Source organism: Podarcis erhardii (assembly GCF_964252035.2).
Source record: "Podarcis erhardii genome assembly, chromosome: 6".
Taxonomy (NCBI): Eukaryota; Metazoa; Chordata; class Lepidosauria; order Squamata; family Lacertidae; genus Podarcis; species Podarcis erhardii.
The window spans coordinates 74,091,802-74,106,500 of NC_138510.1; the positions used below are offsets into that span (position 1 = coordinate 74,091,802).

A 14,699-nucleotide genomic window follows, 5' to 3' on the forward strand; every position below is an offset into this window, starting at 1 on the left:
AACATGTTTTTTTTTACACAGTAACAGTGGATTTATTCAGCTTTAGTTTGTTCTGCAATGCTTCTGCAATTCCGACACATGATTGCTGTCTGGAAGAGTCTCGAGGACAACAAAAACGGGACAAAAAAATGAATCAGAACATTTGTGCTGTGAAACGTTATGGGATTTCAGCAGGAAATGATGAGATATGCACTTGTTGGAAGTGAAGGGGTGTGCCCAGCTCAAAACCTTTGCAGGCACAAACAGTATTTAAAGTTTGTATTTAAAGCACCAAAGAGCACAAATCATAATGAATGTCGGAAGTGTGTGTGTGCTCTTGGTGTCTTCCAGATGGACTACCACTCCCATCATCCCTGGCTATTAACCATGATGGCTGGGACTAATGGGAGTTCCAACAACCTCCGGAGGACACTGGGTTGAGGACGGCTGGCATAAAATATATCCACTTTTCACAGGCTCATTTGGAGCAAATACATGGGAGAAGGGAAATCAGAATTGCAACCACCATCACTTGCTATTGAACCCTTTTAATTGGAAATGCCAGGGATTCAACTTTTCTACTTACAGCAGATGTACCCCACCACTGAGAGATGGTTCAGGAGGATAGTCAGGACAAGAACTGAGGCCAGGAAGGGCAAGGAGAAACTGAGGACCATGTTTCAGACCATTAATCCAGCCTGAAACACAATTTGAGTGCACTCACATATATTGTGGATTCCATGCAAATGAATTGGTGGAAGGCTGCGATTGGTCAGCCAAAGTATCCCTGATTGTTCTTCTCTGGAGAGCTCCCTTGTACCCGCATGAACATGTGAAAATGACTGCAGTTAATTAAATCCCAGTGACATCATTTTATAACATTAAATCACTGCGTGACTCATTGGGTATCAACAAAATCAAGATGCGTATTTCAGATGATCTCATCTGGGAGAGACGTTTGCAGGAAGTGTTTGTGCGCTTTTGTTGTTGCTGAAACGGCACTATTGTGTGTTTGCCAGGACAGAACCTCTCTTTCCATCATTTTAAAACACAGCAATCCCTTTGCTTGAAAAAAGAAATGTTTATCTGGTGAGTGAACCGAGGCCATTTGACTTCAGTGTATTTCATTTCCCCAAACTGGCACCGCTTCTAACCGGGTCCCTTCTCAGACAAATCTAGCCAATAATTAGTTCAAAAATCAGAAAGGTAACGAGCAAAGGAAACTGGAGTTTGGAAACAGGTTTACTGGGCTTTCCATCTGTATCGTGTTGGTCACTGTGAGATTCTGGACTTGATGGGCCTTAAGGGGCCTGATCCAGCCTAGTTCTTCTCATGTTCTTACATAATAGGACAGCAGGACCCATTGGAAGGCAACCTGGGGCACGAGGGGAGGAAGCAGACACAGATACCAAGTTGTGGATGGGAGGGCAGCAAGATCAATTATCCTTTCTGCTCACAGAAACCTGAAATTTGTGGTGCACAGGACAACACTTCATCCTTCTGTTCCAGTTGGATGGACAACCTTAGGGTGTTGGGCAAGATCTGAGGAAATTGGGAAATCAGTCTAAAGCTGCCAGAAAGATCTGGTTGGCCACTATGCGGGGACAAAATGAACAAGGGGTGTTATGTACTGAAGTTCTCACCCTGGGCCAGCAGGGGGATACTGTAGATAGTTCAGGTCCACATATGCAAATAAGGGATTGAAAGTGACGTTCAGTGATTGGATTGTTACAGAAAATGGTTACTGTTGCGTTCTAGTGGAGCGCTATATAAGCAGGCTGGCTGAACCCTTCAGTTCAGTTCTGTTCTGGCCTGTGAATGAACAAGAGCTGTTTGAAGAATCGCTGTGTCGTCTGATATGTTCACCCACAACTTAGCAAGGTGGGTTTTTTATCTTATCCAATGTGGCTCATATAACTAGTACTGTATCAATCAGCAGAACAGCCTGGCGCTTGGTCAGATGGGAAAATTGCAGGACCTGGATGAATGCCTTAGGATAGCAGAATCTGATCCTGTGAAGGCCCACTTTACAGTACACTTGGTGGGGTACCACCATCCCAGGGGTTTAATTCAGCCCAAGAGGTCTCCCCATTTGGCCTGCAATGCCGTTTCAGCAAAGCCACACCCACCTGCCCTACACCTGATGCCAAATATGTCATTAAGTGTGAGGACAGGTAAATCCATAGGGTCTCTAGCAGAACTGGGAAAGACTCCTCCCAGAAACTTTGGCTGGTCAGTGTACACAATACCAAGTGATCTGACTTGAAATTTTGGTGTACATAACAGACGTTTAAAGCACATTCCCTCCCTCTCATCCTGAGGATGCTGGGAACTGTAGCACTGTGAGGGGAAGACTACATTTTCCAGGATTGTTCCAGCGGGGCAGGGTGTGCTTTAAACATATGCTGTGTGTGCAACCTGGGTTTTTATATACTCCAGCAGAGATTAATTCAGTGACAGGGAACCTGTGGCTGCTGTTGGACTACAATCCCCAGTGGACCATTGGGCATGTTGGTTGGGGGTAATGGAAGATGGAATCCAACAGAATCTGGAGAGCCACAGATCCCACACTCAAAACCTGATGAGAGGTTCTTCAGCTGCAAGGAGTATAAAGCAGCAGGACTCTTGCATGGATGAGTGGTGTTTCTGAGCACCCTACAATTTGTCTTTTCTAGTGAAAACCCATCTGAGAGTGAGCAATCTCGGTGGACCAATTCAGGGATCTCACCCAAGAGGTTGTAGCTGCCAATGAACAACTTAAGATCTAGTCACTCGTCTAGTCACTTGTTGTCCTTCCTAGCACCCCAAGAAAGGTCAACAGAGAGTTCTGCTCTCCTGCCTTTTCCTGGCAACTTCAGGAGCATGGGACAGAAGGCCCAGACTTGAAGTTGGCATCACAAGGGTCACCCCTGGAGCCACCTATGGTCTGGGTCACAACCCTAGGGCCAGTGACATCACAATTCAATCACACAACATTGCCCTTTCTTCTTGTGATCTCAATGCTCCCACAGACACAAACTCCAAAGGATGACGGAGGAAGTCTAAGGTAAGCACAGAGCCCTCAAAAGCAAGAATAATAGCAACGAGTAGTACTTACAACAAAGGATGTGGGTGGCGCTGTAGGTTAAACCACAGAGCCTAGGACTTGCCGATCAGAAGGTCGGCGGTTCGAATCCCCACGACGGGGTGAGCTCCCGTTGCTCGGTGCCTTCTCCTGCCAACTTAGCAGTTCAAAAGCACGTCAAAGTGCAAGCAGATAAATAGGTACTGCTCCGGCGGGAAGGTAAACGGCGTTTCTGTGCACTGCTCTGGTTTGCCAGAAGCGGCTTAATCATGCTGGCCACATGACCCGGAAGCTGTACGCTGGCTCCTTCGGCCAATAAAGCGAGATGAGCGCTGCAGCCCCAGAGTTGGCCACGACTGGACCTAACGGCCAGGAGTCCTTTACTTTAGTACTTAAGATAGTTGAACCATTCCTTTGCGGCTAGCATAGATCTTCACCGGTGCAGACACTGAGAACAGGGTACATAGATCACAGAACATGGGACACACAACAAGCAGGGATCAAGACTGTTATGAATTTCCCACAAGAATAGTTTGAACAGTTTAGCACTGTTACAGGTTTTGAGGGGACATGAGCGGTGCCAGCCTTGCAGGAATAGCAGAATCTAGAGTAACCAGGCAAGGGCTGGTAGAGGCAGGTGAACAGACCAGACCAGAAGGGAATTCCAACCAAAGAGCATGGAGAAACAAGGACCAGGTCATTCATTCATTCATTCATTCTTATCTGTACAAACTGCAGATCAGACAAAATAAGCTGCAGAACAGAACAAGGACAAGCAAGTCCAAAACATATATACTTATCCTTCATTACAGCATTATTATAACAGCAGTCAGCCGTGTCCACAGTTATGGTGTGATACAAAATAAATGAAAGAAATGGAGACTCAGGGTGAAGGACTGAGTTCAGAGCATGATCTCATTCTCCCCCTTCCCGCTAAATATTTTGGAGCCCCAGCCTATTGCTTTATCTGGAGGAGGGGAATCAGATTCCTATCACTTCATGCTAATAGGGCCAAGAAGTTTCTGAGTACTGCCATGTCAAGAGAGAGCTCAGGAGGCATGGGCAGACTCCCTGGGACCTCCCCACCCAGCAGCTCCCCTTGAAAGCAGAAGAAGAGCAAGCTAGGCATGATTTCCCCCCTCCCCACAAACATTTTCAGCCTAGTTCCTGGGCTAGCTTCTACAGCAGTGTTAGAAACTGAGATACAAAAGCTAGGAGCTAAATGGCACCTTAAACCTTGGTTAGCGGCGCCACAAAGGAATGCCTAGGCGGGCTTTTTTATAACACGAATACAAAGCTGAAAATGAATGAACTGCAGCTAAAATATTATGTTCATTTTAAATATGGTCTAGTCCTTCCCCTGCCCACCCCCCAAATATTCTTAAGAGGGTTTCTTCTCCGCTCTTCAGAGAGTAGCTGGAAGTGGGGAGTCAGAAAAAGGTCCTCCTTTCCTTTCACTCTGCAGTTTTAATCTGAAATCTTAGGCGCAGTACTGCGTCCAGAGCTCAGAAGCTGCTCGCGCTGATGAAATTCCCTGTCGCAAAATGCGCCCAGGACAATGGGAGTTTCGAACGCTATTCTAGAGATGCACCCCAATAATATTGCCATGGAAGGGCCGCAGCTGATTGGTAGAGACCATGTTTTGTACACTAAAGGCATGGGTAGGTAAACTAAGGCCCGGGGGCCGGATCCGGCCCAATCGCCTTCTAAATCTGGACTGCGGATGGTCCGGGAATCTGCGTGTTTTTACATGAGTAGAATGTGTCCGTTTGTTTGTTTGTTTGTTTGTTTGTTTGCTTGTTTGTTTGTGGGGCCTGCCTAGTGTTTTTACATGAGTAGAATGTGTGCTTTTATTTAAAATGCATCTCTGGGTTACAGTGGTACCTCGGGTTAAGAACTTAATTCATTCTGGAGGTAACCTGAAACTGTTCTTAACCTGAGGTACCACTTTAGCTAATGGGACCTCCTGCTGCCACTGCACCACACAATTTCAGTTCTCATCCTGAAGCAAAGTTCTTAACCCGAGGTACTATTTCTGGGTTAGCGGAGTCTGTAAGCTGAAGCGTATGTAACCCGAGGTACCACTGTATTTGTGGGGCATAGGAATTCATTCATTTTTTTTTTTTTTTCAAAATATAGTCCGGTCCCCACAAGATCTGAGGGACGGTGGACCGGCTACCTGCTGATAAAGCTTGCTGATCCCTGACTAAAGGTCACTGGTTTGAACTCCAGCAACTCTAGGAAGGTCTGGGGGGAAAGACTCCTTCCCAAAGCCATGGGAGAGCCATTGTGAGACACTCAGCTAAATGGACCAATAACCTAACTCAGCACAAGGCAACCCTTTAGCTAGGAAATTGCCGTGTGTTTTATCTCTATGTGTGCAAGAATTAGGCATCACATTTTATAGACAGATATCAATCGATAGATAGATCACGCATGCAAACAGATGAAATGAAGGGCAAGTTCTCTGCTTCAGTCTTCTCCAGTAACCTTTTAGTGGCATCAAAGTAACATATTTATCTAATGCTCACCAAATTATGTTACGAAAATTAAGGTGCGCCTTAGATTCGATGGCACATTTACATTCGCCAGCAAATCCTTTTTTCGGTTCCAAGCTTCTGAAAATTGAAGTGTGCCTTAGATTTGATGGCGCATTAGACTCAAGTAAATATGGTACTCTCAGCCATACTTAAGTGAAACGAGCAAAGACCAATGGACGAACAAGTCTTGGCATGTACTCTTGAGTTACAACCCACCAATCCTGGGCCATATACTGTCCAAGTGAGCTGGTCCAAAGGTTGCCTGTTCTTAAGATTTTGGCTGACCAGGCTTACTATATCTGGTGCCTTACTCTGTCTCTTGATTACCTAGAAATCAGTGCTGACAATTACAGTGGTACCTCGGGTTAAATACTTAATTTGTTCCGGAGGTCCATTCTTAACCTGACACTGTTCTTAACCTGAAGCACCACTTTAACTAATGGGGCCTCCCGCTGCCGCCGCCATGTTCTCATCCTGAAGCAAAGTTCTTAAGCCGAGGTACTACTTCCAGGTTAGCGGAGCCTGTAACCTGAAGCATATGTAACCTGAAGCGTATGTAACCCGAGCTACCACTGTAATCCCAGACACGGCATGGGCAAGGGAGAAGCTTGCAAGAATATTTTGACAGTTTAACGTTGCTGATCGCTTAAACCAACTAGACGGCTTTCAATTTTTAAAAAAGCCCATCAGTTACAACAGAGGTGGAGAACTTGTGGCCCTCTAGATGTTTCCGAGCTACTGGGGGTGGGGGTGCGGAAAGAACATATCTATATATAATCACTATGATTGTCTAGGGCTGTGGCCAACAAAAGGCTCCACAGCAGACAGCAGTAGAGAATAGTCAGCACTATAAAAGGCACATAAATCAGCTACCTGAAACCATAATTGCGACAGAAAAGAAACAAAACTGAATTTTGAAAACGGTTACCCATATCCACTTTCCTTAACATCGATCGCCTTGCCAAAGCCAAAAGATTAACATACCTATTTATCCAGGAATATTTGTTTTGTTAATATGATACCTCAACAGTAGAATGGATCAATGTGATACCTACATAGTCAGCTCGCTTGTTTTCATTACAGGCTAAATTCGAGAACACAAAATTCTTTTTGTTGCTTAAGTGATCACGGCTATTCAGCCGTTCTCAGAATGAAACAAGCATGTGAGCTCCTTAGGTAACATATGGTTTTTCATTAATTTAAAAGACTTTAGTTAAACAACTTTTGGTAAATTGAATCCAGCCTAAATTAATTTCCTTCGAATGAGTAAGGTACTTAGTATACCCCATGTCTGTTCAATCTCTCTTGACTTGATTATCCCCCTGCAAATACAACCTTATAAATAATGGCGCTGCAGATATACCAGTGAAAGGGTTTAAGTAGGCAAAAGTGCATCTTTCAAATATATCATTATTTTCATACTACAGTACCCAAGAAATCACAGTCAGGGAATGTAAATGTCAGCTGAACTATTCATAAATATGTGCTGTCTGCAGCGTTATGTCAAGATAGTCGCTCAAGAAAAGGTTATGGGTTCTTATTAGAGGTGCATGTTAGTTACAGCTACTTGACAGTCACAGCTAAGCATGAGCAATGATTGTGGGATCATGGGGAAAGGAGAGGGGGAAACAGGGACTTACACAAAATGTTGCGCAGCTGAACAGAATGCAGAAAGATGCAAAGGAGGCTGGTCTTCTGAGAAAAAGCCCCATCCCTTCACTTGCGTGTCGAGACCCCTCAAACCCCCCCCCATTGGAAATAACTCACACAAGGACACGGATATTAGGTTTATGTTACTGGGCAAATTTTGGCCACAACTTTATTGAAATTACAGAATGTGAGCGGTATTGGCTTAGGCATTGATTGGACCTGACTAAGTATCTGACTCCTGCCCATTGTGCAGGATGTCCCAGTAAGGGTAAGCCACCGGTAGGGGGAGCCCTGTCGATGCGAACCAACTCAAGCTCCCCCAGTTTTCCCGTCGGGGTCGTGTCAAGGCCTTAGCCCCCCAGCCGGGCTTCAGACTAGATCAACACCCCCGGATTCCTTTAAGGGAATATCCTTAAGCATGGAGGGGCAGGTGATGGCCACACCTCCCCTCCCACACACAAGGTCAAACAATGCCTAACCGCAACCTTAACAAAGTTGTGACGATTGCTACGAGGTAGGCAAAAACCAAGTGGCCAGTGCCAATTTGCCAAGTGAAAAAAATCCTACCGGGCCCCTCGGACAACCAAGGCGACCAACCGAAGTCCATAGCAAGGCCATTGCCTAGCCTGCAAAATAGGGAGGGAGGGCGGGTGATTGAGGAAGCGAGCCAAAGAGGAAGTCCTCTGGCTCGCTCCTCCTTTTAAACGGCCCCTGCCACATCCCCCCGGCTAGCGGGTTGGCTGGCCAAGCTATGACGTGGCCGGGTTCCCCCAGGCAACGGGGACAAGGTCCCCCATCCCCGGTGGGTAGTGGGTGGCCATGCGGTCCGCCACAACTCCTCCCCACTGGGAAGTGGAGCAGATATGTGTAAGCTGGCTGGCACTTTGAATTGAACAGTAAATTGGTGCGGCTGAGAGACCAGCGATTTTTGGCACCCCTCGGTCGAAACCGAAAGAACTTGTGACTAAGAGTTTGCACCCAAGTCTGCTTATCTTCTCATCCCTCCTGATCCATTTTACTGTCGCGTTACGTCTTTTTAGATTGCAAGCGTGTGGACAGGGACATTTATTATTTTTTAGTCATATGTACAATGCCCCGGGAGCCTTTTTTGGCTGAATTCTTTGCATAAATGAAGCAGGTTAGGCTGTAGAAGCACAGCCCTGAGGATACGACATTTTCACTGTTGTGGGATTAAACATTCAAAATATGCAAAGGTAGCAGGTAAGGCAGATAAAATACTGTGGTCCACACTGTGTTGTTTGTCTTTGGGAAAGAGTTGTTTCACATAAAATTCAAAAGAATGGCTAGCAAATATCACCACCACATTTTCAATCCATAGCACAATCACTCGAAATAAACTGCAAATACCCATACCCTTAGAAAAGCGTATTTCTTACTTAGGTGTGCTGCAATCATTGCCCTTTTTGAAGCTTACAGCGAATCATATGCAGTGACTTGCATTTGCTTAGCACATGAAACAGAGGCCAACTTCATATAGGGATCCCTTAAAGTAGACATTTTCAACCATTTTGAGTCCATGGCTCCCTTGACCAACTCCAATCTTTCTGCGGCACCCCTGTGGGGCTCAGGAGCCCAGATGTGTCACCCCTTGCCTGCAGAGCTGGCAGCATCTCACCCTTTTTCAAACATCCTCCCTCTTGTGGAGTGTTCCCTCAGCCTCCTCTCCTCTCCCCTCTCCCTGGGAGTCCTCTGGGCAACTACTGCTGCCACCCCTGGTCTCTGAGCTGCTCTCCCTGCCCCAAAGAGAGGTGTCTCCTCCCACTGCCCCGCAAGGGCCTAGGAAGCAGCCCCTGGCCAGCACCAGAGTCACTATTCGTCTGGAGAGCTTGTAGCCAGGGTCGCTTCAAGAAACAACTGTTCAAGCCTTTGAGAGGCAGAGACCTGAGAGGGCATCAGAGGAGGGAGGAAAGGAAAGAGGGACAGAAGCCAGTGTTGCCCACGGCACCCCTGACCATCATTTTAGGCACTCCAGGGTGCCATGGCACACTGGTTGAAAACCACTGAAGGCATGACAGACATGTACAAGAAGATCTGCAATCAAATGTCCAAACAATTCTGAACCCATGTACGTGATCAAAACATGTACAGTGGTACCTCGGGTTAAGAACTCAATTCGTTCTGGAGGTCTGTTCTTAACCTGAAACTGTTCTTAACCTGAGGTACCACTAATGGGGCCTCCTGCTGCCACCGCCACACAATTTCTGTTCTCATCCTGAAGCAAAGTTCTTAACCCAAGGTACTATTAGCGGAGTCTGTAACCTGAAGCGTCTGTAACCCGAGGTACCACTGTACCCTGTTATCTAGTTACAGTGAATACTGCAGCATGGCAATGGGCATGTGAAATTCTATGAAACTTGCATAGCTCCAGGGGTCTAACTGTACTACATCTTGTTCAGCTCAATATTATTTTACCTGTTCATTAAGATATTCAACTGATCCTTCAGCATGCCTTTTCATCGATATTTAGATTACGGTGGCTGCAGAAGAACAGCACAGTGTATTTATGCTTGGAAAGCATTCACCTGTAAAAGAAAAAAAGAAAAGAAAAGGTACAGGAAGGACAACAACAACAAAAACCTAGCAGCGTGGCTTTCGTTACTCATAGAGAAAGAAAAGCTGTCTAGAACAATTTGTCCTTAATGGCTGTTTTAGCTCAAGAGAGGCCCTGAAGTGAAGAATAAACAAACTGTCAGAGGAACAGCGAGGAAGTCTCTTAAGATCAAGGTTAAGGTTCATTGGTACAACTGCTCTGAGGCAAAACATGACCACATCTTGGATTCATCTTGCCACGCAGATGAATGCAAAGGTACGGATGCAGCGGTTTTTCTTCTCGAAACCTCTGCATCCGTTAAACGTATCACAATGCTTTTGCTTTTTTCGCCTTTCCTAGGGAAAAGGTAATATTTTATGGAAGTGAAAGATTATTCCGTACAGAAGAATTCAGCCAAGGTTTGGAAAATAGGACAAGATACAGTGGTACCTCAGTTTTCGAACGTCTCTGTTGACGAACGTTTCAGTTTTCGAACGCCGTAAACCCAGAAGTAAATGCTTCGGTTTTCAAACACACCTTGGAAGTCGAACATGCCACGTGGCTTCCGTATTGAATTTTACGTATTGAGTTTTTGGTTTTCGAATGTTCCAGAACTCGAATGGTCTTCAGGAACAGATTACATTTGAGAACCGAGGTACCATTGTATACCTAAAGCAGTGGAACTAACCTAATATGGTTTCCCACACACAAACAACCTCTTGCCTGGTTTAATCCAAGCTCTTCGTGTTTAGTGCTCCAAAGCTAGCAAGCAAACCCAACATCCCTAACACTCAAAACATTTTATTAGTTGTGCATCCCAAATACAGATCTTTCCCCACCCCCAACAGCTGCCTAACTGGACATTATTATTTCCCTTTCAATAGAAGCATCCATTATCTACTGCTAGATACTCTGCTTGAAAAAGGCACTCTGAGACGTCAGATGGAACGCTTTATCCCAAGTATGTATTGATATAAAATAGATGTGAGCCAAAACACACACACACACACACACACACACACAGCCTTCGCCTCATCTCATCTTATTTGCTCAAGTTTTTTAACTTGTCACCATTTTGGCATGGCTGCATTGTAAACATTCTGATCAGCCTTGTGCAAAGGAAAACACTTGCCAAAGCATTTAAGGTATAATCAGATTTTTAGCCACTTTTGGAGAGCCACACCCCTCCTCTAGTGTTGTACTGTTGCAAGAGAGTTACATCAGAGCTGGGAACTCTGGTTGGGTTGCACTATGTTTTGTTGAAATAATCCAGGATTGTAAACCATGGTTTGATCCTAGCTTTTTTCAATAAACTACCAAAAGTCTGTCATTTTGAAACACAGTGGTAACATGCGGTAGTTAAAAACCAGGAAGCTGATGATTCCAACCTCCTCCTTGCCAGGAGAGAGAAAGTGTGTCAGTTCAACCTCGTTCATGTGTGGCCAGAGCTGTGTCAAATTTACTGGGCACCTGGGAGGACAAAGTTACATCCATGCTGACCTTGATGACAGAATTATTAAGGTTCAATAGGCTTAATGGATGGAAGGATTTGCCTGGGCAATTGTAGTGGGACAAAGATGGTGACAAGACATTCAGCCCGGATACTGAGGTCCAGGCCGGAGGGCCTTCTGGGGGTTCCCTCCCTGCGAGAAGTGAGGTTACAGGGAACCAGGCAGAGGGCCCTCTCATGGCGGCGCCCACCCTGTGGAACGCCCTCCCTTCAGATGTCAAATAAATAATCAATTTTAGAAATTTTAGAATTTTAGAAAACATCTGAATGCAGCCCTGTTTATGGAAGTTTTTAATGTTTGATGTTTTATTGTGTTTGTTTTTAATATTCTGTTGGGAGTTGCCCAGAGTGGCTGGGGAGGCCCGGCCAAATGGGTGGGGTATAAGTAATAAATTATTAATTATTATTATTATTATTGCCAGCCCTTTGGTTTTGTGGATGGGGGAAGTGCCAAAGCTATTCCACCTCCTCTGCTTTGGCAGCCCTGTCCATGGAGTGACATTTTGAAAAGGAGAGGAGTTAAGAAGTATTGTGCCCATTTGCCTTCTCTTTGTTATTCTGTGCATGGAAGGACTTATTGAAAGTAGTGGGGGAGAGAAGCTCTCTTGCCCATGGAGGGCGTTAGGAAAGGGGAGGGGAGAAGAAGTGTCAGGCCTGTTTGCCTCCTCTTTGCTTTGCTATCCACCAGCCTGGTGCAGCAAGCAGTGGGAAGCTGCTGTGCCCATGAAGTTTTTGGAAAACGTGTGTGTGGAGCGGTGAAGGAAGAACCACAGGATCCACCTGTTTGCTGCTGTACTTTGTTTTGCTGCCTGCCAGTGACACGGAGCAATAGGCAAGCAGCTTTTTTTTTCAAAAAAAAAGAAGAAGTGTGCATTGGGATCTGGCGGGAGTGTGGGAATTACCTGTTGCTTGTTTTACTGCCTGTCAGCCATGAGGGGGACTTTTTGAAAAAGGGGGGGGGGGTGAATGGAAGAAGAAACGTAGGAATTGACCTACTGTGTTTGTTTTGCTGTCTGCTGGCATGTGGGGCAGGCACCTACTTGAGAAAGGCCTCAGTTGAATGTGGGGGAAAGGATAAGGCAATTCTTTCCTGTTTCTACTGTATGCCATACAGCAGATATTGTTCTAAATCTGGTTTTTTGGGGGGGCACTGCAGCGGCAACCTCATCTTCATAATCTCATTTTTTCCTAATTGTACCAAAGTTTTTTGGGGAAGCAGCATCACATTTCCCCTGATTGTTCCTCAACAGGTGTGTGTGTGTGTGTGTGTGTGTGTGTGTGTGTGTGTGGTTTGTAGGGGGTGGCATCCATTTCAGACGCATCCTTATTATTATCATCACATTTTCTTCCTGCCAGGTCCACAGCAGGGATTATTTCCAAGTTGTCTGACGAAGGGGCAGCATAGTGCAAAGGCAGAAACATTATACACCCCAAATTTTGACATCGTTACATTTAGGTGAACAAATAGGGCCACTCAAAATGGCTGCGCACAGGGCCCCACAAGCCATAAATCTGCCACTGGATGTAAAGGAGCATATCTCCGGCACATAATCCTGCCTGGGCCCTTTTGGCCAGCTGAAGACTCTTCTGGTGCTGCCATTGTTGCATGAGATTAGGTCTGTTGCTTGCCAGAAGGTCTTCTCGGCAATAGCACCCCAGCTACGAAAGACTCTCCCCTCAAATCTTTGATTGGCACTAAGCTTTTTTCAGCATGCTGTTTTGTTCCCGAGAGATAATTGCTTGCGCCCTGAGTTATGAGACTATTCTGACCAATGGTCTTAATAGATGGATGGTGGCTGTGTTCCAAAGCGTATTTTGTTCTCCTTTTATAGTGTATCATGTTTTAAAATGTTGCGTTCACCTAATGAGGTCATCCATCTTATAAATAAAAGGGCAGAGCTGCGGGATGCTGCGAGGGATTTACAAAACTATGCAGCGCTCTAACTGATTGGAGAGGATTTGGAGACTGTTTACAAGGCAGTCAGCCAGTTCTGTGGCCTGCGTAGAATCTCCAGCACACACAAGGGCTGCTTTCTCTGCACACTTCAGGGAAATCTATGTTTCCAGAGCTGCTCGCTTCCCTTCACAAGGCCTTCATCAAAGTGCAAAGGCTAATACAGTCATACCTCTTGTTACGTTCGGTTCAGGTTACGTCTTTTCAGGTTGCATCCCATGGCAACCTTGAAGTACCGAAAAGGGTTACTTCTGGGTTTCGCCGCTCGCGCATGCACAGACGTGCAAAATGATGTCATGTGCATGTGCAGACGCAGCGAATCACGACCTGAGTGTGCGCAGACGCGGGTTGTGTTCCTTTTAGGTTGCGAACAGGGCTCCGGAACGGATCCCGTTCGCAACCAGAGGTACCACTATAGTGAGAACAGTTAGAAATTGTAAGGCCAAGTAGGCTTGCTAAGATATATAAGGTTGAATCAGATAAGTGCTGGAGATGCAAAGAGGTGGAAGGAACGTTCTTTCACATGTGGTGGACTTGTCAAAGAGTATTGGGAAACAATCCATAATGAATTGGAAAAAATGTTTAGAAGTACTGTTCCAAAAAACACACACAGAAACCAAAAAACAGAGTTCTTTTTGTTGGGGATAATTCAGACTGAAATTCCCAGGTGTCAAAAAAGGTTATTTATGTATGCCACTACTGCGGCCCGTGTTTTGTTAGCTCAAAAATGGAAAACAAGTGAGGTCCCAACTAAAGAAGAATGGCAACATAAGCTGATGGACTAAGCGCAGCTTGCAGACTTAAAATATAGATCCAGTTACAGATAGGTAGCCGTGTTGGTCTGCCATAGTCAAAACAAAACAAATTCCTTCCAGTAGCACCTTAAAGACCAACTAAGTCAGTTCTTGGTATGAGCTTTCGTGTGTGTATCTGAAGAAGTGTGCATGCACACGAAAGCTCATACCAAGAACTGACTTAGTTGGTCTTTAAGGTGCTACTGGAAGGAATTTGTTTTGTTTAAAATATAGAATAAGAGAACAAGAAGAACATACGTTTAGAGAAGATTGGAAAACGTTTATTGAATATATGGGGGGAAATTGTGTCCACTTGAAAACGTTGGCAGCATTAAGATAAATTCAACAGCGTAAATAAGTCTTGATGGATGTAATAATGAAATATGGAATGCTTTAGTTTTTGTAAAATGTGCAGGGATTTATGATATGCAAAATGAACCATGGAAAGAGAAGAAGGGATGTCATTGATATTTTAAGGATGCTTAAATGAGTATTCTAAATTGTAAAACATAAAACTGAATATTAAAATGTATTTTTTTATATATATAAAAAAGAAATTGTAAGGCCGACACTGGGACACATGCAGGTTCCAAGCCAGGATGCCTTTCAGCTACACTGAGCTCTGCTCTACAGGTAGGTGCGACTGTTTTCCTGGCA

General features: G+C 45.1%; 1 protein-coding gene and 1 long non-coding RNA gene across 12 annotated transcripts in view; one reads left to right on the forward strand and one right to left on the reverse strand.

Moving 5' to 3' along the window:
* Positions 1 to 1,203: 1,203 nt before the first annotated feature.
* Positions 1,204 to 2,914, reverse strand: LOC309343990. The gene is made up of 2 exons (XR_014157498.1): positions 2,764 to 2,914; positions 1,204 to 1,354 (listed from the first exon to the last, which is right to left on the reverse strand). It is a non-coding gene; the product is annotated as an uncharacterized lncRNA (long non-coding RNA).
* Positions 2,915 to 2,936: 22 nt separating this feature from the next.
* The window catches only part of BRDT (bromodomain testis associated), a 63,658-nt gene continuing 51,895 nt past the window's right edge, over positions 2,937 to 14,699 (forward strand). For 5 of the 11 annotated variants that reach the window (XM_081865770.1, XM_081865776.1, XM_081865774.1 and 2 more), the window contains exon 1: positions 2,937 to 3,025. In XM_081865770.1, coding sequence (XP_081721896.1) covers positions 2,979 to 3,025 — 47 coding nt within the window. In that variant the 5' untranslated portion in view covers positions 2,937 to 2,978. Of the gene's footprint in view, positions 3,026 to 9,721; positions 9,804 to 10,668; positions 10,746 to 14,596; positions 14,676 to 14,699 lie in introns of those variants that run through there. The other 6 variants (XM_081865779.1, XM_081865778.1, XM_081865772.1 and 3 more) reach the window with 6 other exon arrangements.